The 8,769-nt window shown below is 45.5% G+C and overlaps 1 protein-coding gene across 1 annotated transcript in view; it reads left to right on the top strand.

Annotated features, from left to right (window-relative positions):
* The first annotated feature begins 397 nt into the window (after nt 1-397).
* Nsf (N-ethylmaleimide sensitive fusion protein) overlaps nt 398-8,769 on the top strand; it is a 132,275-nt gene continuing 123,903 nt past the window's right edge. Inside the window, exon 1 of the mRNA NM_008740.4 lies at nt 398-484. Coding sequence (NP_032766.2) covers nt 473-484 — 12 coding nt within the window. The 5' untranslated portion in view covers nt 398-472. The remainder of the gene's footprint in view (nt 485-8,769) is intronic.

Below are 8,769 nucleotides of genomic sequence, written 5' to 3'. Positions count from 1 at the left end.
ATAAAGCTAGCGCATATATAATTATGATTCACTCTCAAAACAAGTGTGCCTGCAAAGAAAAGCTCGGATTCGAATAGAATCCGAATTCAGAACCAGCTTTTAGCTATTGCGCGCCCCCTCCACAGTCCCCTTTGGGGGAAAGGCCAGCAACCACGCGGGGTTTTCTCGGCGCATTCTGTTTTAAGAGGTCTGGAAGCAGAAAGCTAAAAGTCCATTAAAAGGCCACGTGGCCAGCTTTGTGAAAACCGGGTAGCAGTGAGGCGGCCAGCTTGTCTTCAGCCAAAATGGCGGTGCTCGGACTGCGCGCTCGCACGGGATGGGGAAGGGCGTCGGGGACGCGGCCGGGCGCGGGCGCGGCCTCCCGGCGGCTGCGCGCCTGCGCGAGGGCCGGCTGCCGGCGAGCACGCGCGCGGCGGAGGCGGGCTCAGCAGAGTGCGGAGCTGCAACCTGGGAGCCGGACGTGTCCGCGAAGATGGCGGGCCGGGTGAGTGGCGGCCGGGCAGCCCGGGCTCGCAGCGGATCGCCCGAGGTCGCGACTGCTGCGAGGTCCACGAGGGCTCCGGGGAAGGGGCGCGAGGCTGAGCACCCAGGAACGCTGAAGGAAGGGAGGTCAGAGCAACGCTGGAGGCGAGACAGTGTAGCTGCGGCAGGGGATTAGCTCTGCTCAGAAACTCTGTCCTCCCCGAGGGTTGTCTCTTCGTCCCCCGGGTCTCCAGTGCTTCCCTTGTCATCCCCTGGGGCTCGTTTCTCTCGTCCTTCAAGCATCTTGAGGGTAGTGGCCACTGGAGCCCCCCTCTGACGAGCGCTGTGTGCCCTCCACACTCCTCCGAGGGTTTCTGAGGTGGCACTGCCGGATAACCGCGGGGTGTAGTCTGCTGCAGTCAGGGCGAGGGTGTGGGAACCCATTTCTAGTTCTTCCTAAATGAATGTTATGAAAAGAGGAGGGGAGGTCTGCAAATTACTTTTACGGCTAACCTTAGACCATCTCCTGGGGAGAAACATATCAGCTGTGAAGCAGCAATGTCTTTCGTGCAGATGGACTTGGGGTGTCACGTTTTGTTTTTCTAAATGACAGTCGATTCGAATGCAGCAGGCTGTGTTGTAGTCTCAGGGATTTACATTTTACTTCCCCATTAAGCTCGTAGGACGGCGGGGTAGGATTGGGGTTGGCGAGGAGAGATGGGGCCAGGTCACTGCTGTTATTGCAGTAGGCATCAGAGCTAATATCGCTGATGGATGGATCCTGCCCAGAGATTGCCCTGTTCGAAACCTGGGGACATTAACTGCGTCATTACAGACTAACGTTGTGCTTGACTGATTCACTTACACCTGAATATTTGAATAAGTTTGCATACATGTATGCATATATGTAAATGTCCTGTCTAAAGAGAATTGTAGGTCATGAGATTCTAAAGTCCCAAAGAGACGGTAGAGGTCATCAGACTAGCTCCATCTTTTTCTCTTCCTTTTTTCATAATCCCCCTTTTATCTCAAGCTGACCCTTTTAACTATTTCAGGGTCTGTTTTTGCCTCCTCAGGAGCCCCTCTCCTGAATCATCAGCCCTTCTGGAATGCACTGGTCTCTTAAACCCTCCCTCTGCCCCCACAGACTTTTCCTCTAACCATTTTTTTTCCCCCAGTGGCAAAGTCTGGTGATTTTCTGTGTGTGTTGACTCTCATTTGCCTACCACCTGCTACCTCCTGGGCCCACCACAGTCGGACTGAAATGCATCCCTAAAATTCATGCCCATTTCCCAATCCTTGTTACACGTGATGTCTCAGAGCGTCTGACAGTGTTGCCCGTCTCCTCCTTAATGGAAGACATTCTTCCATGGCTTCAGTAATGCTGGGCTAATGTTTTGACTCATCTCTCTTTCGGAGTCACCTTCCTCCTCCCTGTCATTCAATTCCCACACTCTGTTTTATCTCCTCTCCTCAGCTAATCCCTTCTGAGCCAAAGCTACAACTGTCTGTATGCCTGAGGTGCTCAAGCTTTCATCCATCCTCTACAGAACTGCCCTCTAAATTCCAAATTGATGTGTGGAAGTGTCTGTTTGTAATCAAGAACAAGGATGGGTGATCACCTTTGATCCTCACAGAGGCAGGAGGACCTCTGACAATTTGAGCCCAGCCTGGTCCATATAGTGAGTTCCAAGACAGCCAGGAGTACATAGACACCGTCTCAAATAAATTAAATACATGAGTAAATAAATAAAATAACTAATTCAAGACTATTTGAACTCTAGTTTAAACCCAAAGCTGTGATCTAAGCCCACTTCCCTGGTACTTTTTCTGTTTTTCTCTCATTGAATGATACCATCACCAGTGGAAACCTGGCGGGTATGGGATGACTGTGTGTGTGTATGGGTGGTAGGGGCACATGCATACCCATATGTGGCAGTCAAAGGACAACGTTGGGTTAGGATTTACCACCCACGCTGTTTGAGCCAGGGTTTCTTTGGTTGTTCGCCCCTGCCTATGCCAGGCTAGCTGGCTTTCCAGCTTCTGTGGAGTCTCTCGACCCAGGATTACAGATGTGAGCCATCCTACCTGCTTTTCAGTGGTTCTGGGGCTGTGAACTCAGGTCCTCACACTTGCAGACCGCGTGCTTCATCCAGGAGCCCTTCTCTTCCCTATTGTCTGTCCCTCTTGCCGCATCCCCTGTATAGTTCACCACTGTCTTCCCACCTGCACACTAAAGAAAATAAAAGTGGTTTTTTTTTGTTGTTTTTAAACGAAGGATTTAATCAGGGCCCAGAAAGGTAGGCGTGGGAGCATTGCTGCTGTAGATATCCTAGGTACCCGCTGCAATTGGTGTACCCCTCTCCCTGGTCAGTTTACCATTCGGCATCCTCGTCTCCACCCCTTTTTCTCTCTGTGGTCTGAATAGCTGCAGGAAGTTTCCTAGTCTTCTCCTTTTGGCCTTCTGCCCCTCTTCCATCCTCCATGCTGGTTACTCTTCCCCAGCCCCTTACTGCTTAAACCCGTCCTCAGTTTAGTTTTGGGAGAAGATGAGATGCTTAACAAGGCGTTAGAGGCTCTTTGTGGTTTTGCGCCTGTTTCCCTCCGCTCACTTTCACTGTCTGTGCTCAGGTTATATAAGCCTTTCAATGCCTTGAAGCTTCAGTTGTCTCTCTTACCACAAGGTCTTTGCTGGGCTCGCTCTTTGTAATGTTCTGCCCTTAACCATTTACCTCCTACTCAGAGAACGCTTGGGAAGCCTGTGATCTCAGGCTGTAAGTTGTGATACTTTGTTACATCGTCTTGAAGACCTGTGTTCCTCTCTTAGAGCTTTGTCTATTTCTCACTGTGACTCTATCATATTAGTATGCTGTATCCTGTGTGTTGGCACATGCCTGTAATGCCAATGCTTGGGAGCCAGAGGCAGGAGGATCACTGTATGTTTGAGGCCAGCCTGGTGTACATACTGAGTTCTAGGCTGGCCTGAGCCATAGAATAAGACCCTAACTCAAAAATAAAGTGCTAGTGTTATTATTTGCCTCCACTTTATGAGACCGCTCTAGATATTTATGCTAGGTATTTTACTCATTACCTGCTTTATACACTTGTGTTTGCGCATCAATTTGGTAGAAATTTAAAAAGAATTGTTAAGTGCAATACATTTTAGAAAATTTAATTCTTTAAAGCACTACTAACATATGGAATTTATTCTTTTTTTTTTCAAGCACTTAAGGCGCAAAGGTGAAAATATATTATTGCTTTTGCATCTGTTTGCTTACATACGAGCATGCGCGTCTATGCCGTAGCACATGGGTGGAGCTCGAGGACAACTTGTGCAGTGAGGTCTTTCCTTCTACCATGTGGGCTCAGGGCTTGGGTTCCGGATGCCGGACTTGGTGCCTTTACTTGCTAAACTGTCTCACCTGTCCAAAGGTATATAATGTTGCTATAGAAAGATGGTTAATTGACAGAAGAGTGAGCCCTTAGATACGCTCGTATTTGTAGTACACCAAACACTTGCTGTAATGCTGGTTATTTTTTTCTTTGTTTTTGAGACGGTCTCCCAGTATAGCCCAGGCTGGCCTGGAGTGCACCTTGGAGAATACACTGACCTATTCACAGAGATCTGCCTGCCTGTGCCTCCAAATACTGGAATAAATGCTGTGTACCACTCCCCACAGCCCTGTAGCACAGCTCCTAAACACCCATACTCTGTGTTGCTGACATTACACTTAATATAAAGCAAAATGATCTCATCAATGTAATTTCTGTTTTTGTCCTGATTAGCAGAGAGGCTGGGCGTTTTTTTTTTCTTGTTGGTCAATGGAGAGTTCCTCCATGCATTATTGCTTGCGTGTGCACTCTTTAGTTCGGATATTCATATTTTCTTTTTATTTGTATAGTTTTCCCTTTTGAGGGGGGCAGGACTTGCTTTAGATTTGTTAGCTGCAGATAGTTTCTTTCTTTTTTCTTTTTTTTTTTTTAAAGATTTATTTATTTTATTTATATGAGTACACTGTAGCTGTCTTCAGACAGACCTGAAGAGGGCATCAGATCCCATTACAGATGGTTGTGAGCCACCACGTGGTTGCTGGGAATTGAACTCAGGACCTCTGGAATAGCAGTCAGTGCTCTTAACCGCTGAGCCGTCTCTCCAGCCCTGCAGATAGCTTTTTGATGACCATTTTCTTCATTTATTCATAATGTCTTAGATTTAAATGTCATTGTTATATTTGCCCATTTTAAGGAAAGCTTCCTTTGAAGTCACGAAGATCTTATTTAAGTTTTGTTTGCTTCGCCTATTTTTTTGTGATTAATTTATGTGTAAGTTAGTTTTGTATTTGGTGTGAATTATGAAGTTAATTTTATCCTTCCATCTGCGAGAACAGTTGTCCCGCTGTGTGTTTGAGTCCATCCTTTATCCACACTGATTTGCGATGCTCTCTCTGATTCAAAACCCATGGCCTGTGTGGAGGTGGGGTTCTAAGCCTGGGCTTTACTCTTCCATGACTCCCAGGTATCTCCCGGAGTGTACTTCTTCCTCCTTTTAAAGATGGCATCCGTTTGGTTTTGTGTGTACATGTGTGGTTGGACATGTGCAGGGCATGTTTGTATGTGTGGAGGTGAAAAGTCAAAGGAGTCCACACTCTCCTTCTACTGTGTGGGTCTCGGGGATGGAACTCTACCTTGGAACCATCTTTCCCAGCCAGCTGGCTCCTCCTTCTTTTTCCACATTTTACACTTTCAGCCATCTCCATGCTTCTTCTTCTGAAGAGAGTTCCACTCTGTCTCTCTTGCTATCGACTTTGACCTGCATTTCCGCCCATGTTTTATAAAGATAGCTACAAAGACTAATCAAATTCAGCTAAATACGTTTTTAAACCGATTTTATCTTTTGTGGGGGGCGGGGGGGTTGGTTTTCAGTTTTAAGGCAAAAAGTATACAGTTTGTCGCCACTTTTAGCTGTGCACAGGAAGCAGATGACATGGCAGCAGCTCTTTAGGGACCATGCAGGGTGTCTCTGTCCTCAGCTCCTTTAGAACAAACTCAGTGGATCTCACAAAACAGGGGAGAAAATGGGAAAACCATTCAGGTAAGAATAGTGGGCTTTGAGATCACTGGACCCATGGAATGTTTTACAGAGACACCGGTGGGATTTGCTTTTGTTGTAAAGAGGTCTTATGTTGAAGCTTATGAACACATAAGCTCATATGTGACTTGACAACCAATGTCAGCATTGTCACCAAGTTCTGGATCTTCTAAAGAACCTCTTCTTTGGGGATTTTTTTTTTTTTTTTAATTAGCTGTCGTTACCAAGACATGTTCTCCTAAGGAATGATACTGATGATATTTTGTGTTAAGAGCGGGTTTAGTTCCCCCTGTTTAGAACAGAGCCTGGAATGGATGCATTACACTCGGTAAGCTATTGCGGAACAAACCAGCTCCTTTGAAGTATAGTTCAGAATTACTGTTATCTCCTCAACTGAGCCGTCAGATACTCCTAAGTAATACTGTTGCTTCTTGTATTATCCTAACTGTTCATAACGTAGAACTAATGTAAACAACCACTTGGCTCTAATATAACTCTTTTTCTCTACCTGTAGATAAATTGAGTCTTTTTTTATTATTATTATTTAGCCTTCAAATCAGTTTAGAGTGAATTAAACAATATAAGTTTAATTCGTGTTTGCTAAATTAAGTGATGTGGTATATTGAGTATTACTATATACACAGTGCTTGTATTCTAATGTGTGTGTCTGTGTGTGTGTGTGTGTGTGTGTGAGAAATAATTCAATACATTTTGATCATGGTTTTCCCTCTTCCAGTTCCCCCAGATCTTCCCCACCCACCCAACCCTACACTCTTTCTTTCTCTATTTAGAAAATAAACAGGCAAACAAAAGAAACAAATCATAATTAAAAGAAAAAGGACGCCGGGCAGTGGTGGCGCAGGCCTTTAATCCCAGCACTTGGGAGGCAGAGGCAGGCGGATCTCTGAGTTCGAGGCCAGCCTGGGATACAGAGTGAGTTCCAGAACAGCCAGGGTTACACAGAGAAAACCCTGTCTCCAAAAACCGAAAAGAAAAGAAAAGAAAAGAAAAGAAAAGAAAAGAAAAGAAAAGAAATACACACACATAAATAAAACCCACTCAAAACTCATAAGACACAAACTAAATATATATATATATATATATATATATGGCAAATGGGTAGTAGAACAAATGATGCCCAAACAAGGCCCTGTGAGACAAAGAGTCTACAAAAATACTATTGAGTTCACTTTGTGTTGGCCATCTGCTGTTGTTCATAGGGTCTACACATAAGTGTGCTTAATATATCTATTAAGACTTTTTTTGGAGGAAATATAGTTGTTGTGTTTTTTTTGCAAGTGGATGTCAGTTGAAAATAGCTTCTTGGTTAGGGATGGGAGCCTGTGTCCATGTCCCTCTCTCAGTGCTGAGAACCTGTCTGGCTTGAATCTGTGAAGGCCCTGTGGAGGCTGCCATGGTCCCTGTTTGTTTGTATGTGTGTCAGTAGCTTAAAAAAAACATAATGTGTTGTTTTATGTGTATATGTTTTGTCTGCATATGTTTCTGTGCACTACATGTATCCCTGGGGAAGCCAGAAGAGGGGCCTCAAAACGCCTGGAACTGGAGCTGTAGACAGTTGTGCCTGTGGTGGGAATTGAACTCAGGACCTCTGGAAGAGCAGCCAGTGCTCTTAGCTACTGAGCCATCTCTCCAGTTTATGTATCCTGAGTACAACAATTCTCAGAGTGTTGTGCAGACCAGCGTGGTCAGCATCACCTGAGAACTGGCCAAGAAAGAGCTCCTCGGGCTTGCTTCAGGCCGAGTCCCAGACTCCGCCCTCCCCTTCAGCAGATGCTCCAGGTAGCTCTGCTTCCTGAGAAGGTGGAGAACTGTTGACTCTGCATCTTACTTCTCCAAGGTGGTCCCTTGGGAATTGTTGAAGGTCCTTTCTTTTTTTGTTGTTTAATGGATCTGCAATCTTGATATTTATAAACTTCAAGGTCGTCTTTTCTCCTCTCTAAATTCTCTGCTGGCATTCAGTTTTTCAGATAGCTGAGAAGTTGTAGTTATTTCTTACACTATATTGAATTAGCTCCTCCCATCCATCTTCCCACACAAAAAGTTTTAAGTGCTAGGTAAAGTGCTCAGGGCTGGAGAAATGGCTTAGCGGTTATGATCACTTGCTGTTCTGTTGGAGGACCCAAGTTTGGCCAGCGTCCGTATCAGGTAGTTCACAAGCGCCTGTGACTCCATTCCAGGGAATCTGATGCTTGCTTCTGGCCCTAGCAGACTCCTGTACACATGTGGCACACACATATACATAAATAATAATAAGACTAAATCTTAAAACTACTTGAATTCAAGCTGTAACTGGCTAGAGCTTAAGGAGTAATCAGGTCAGAACCTATGTGCAAGTGGGGATTAGACACCGAGTGCCTTTGCCTCCAGAGAAGCTTGGCGACCGGAGGTAAACATTGGTGGTTTTGGTAGAATCCTCTTAGTAAAGATCGTACCTCCAGGGGATACACCTTATAATAAATGTCAGCTAGGAATTAACTTGTTCCATCCAGGGAAACGAAAGGAAAATTTCCTGTCACACTTTGGTGCTGGGTCAAACAAAAACAAAATCCTCTTAACTTTTTTTTTCCTCATTGTATCACCTTGAAGTCTGGGCTTCTGATTTCATACCACTTGGTTGGTCTGAAACTCCTAAGCTAGTAGTTAGGTGTGCCCAATAGTGGCAGCACCTCCATGCCCCGCCCAGTAGCAGTGAGCAGAAAGCTGCTTGGAAGAACTCATCTTCCAAGAGCCTCAGGACTCAGAAAGTTCCTAAAAAGGAACTTGAAACATAAACACACACACACACACACACACACACACACACACACTCACAGAGTCACAAATGACACAGTCAAAACTCCACAAATGAGAAGTCAGCAGAAGCAGTAAAGAGATGGGTTGGAGAGCTGATGCCATGGCTCCATGGGTTAAGGCGCTGGCTGCCAAGCCTGATGGCTCCGGAGTTTGATCCCTAGGACCTAGACGGTAGAAGGAGAGAACTGAACCGAGTCCTACGTGACTGTCCTCTGACCTCCTCAAGATGAGGTGCACATAGTAAATAGATAGGGAGAGGCAGGCTTCAACTCTTGAGAATGCTTGAGTCCAAGCCTGGCCTGGTCTACATAGTGAGTTCCAAACCAGCCAAGGTTACATTGTGAGACCCTGTCTCAAAATAGCAAACAAAACAAAACAACAACAACAAAAAAAAAACACCCCCC

The sequence above is a fragment of the Mus musculus genome, chromosome 11 (genome assembly GCF_000001635.26).
Source record: "Mus musculus strain C57BL/6J chromosome 11, GRCm38.p6 C57BL/6J".
NCBI lineage: Eukaryota > Metazoa > Chordata > Mammalia > Rodentia > Muridae > Mus > Mus musculus.
Note: the sequence above shows the minus strand (reverse complement) of the source record. Positions and strands in the feature narration are given on the sequence as shown.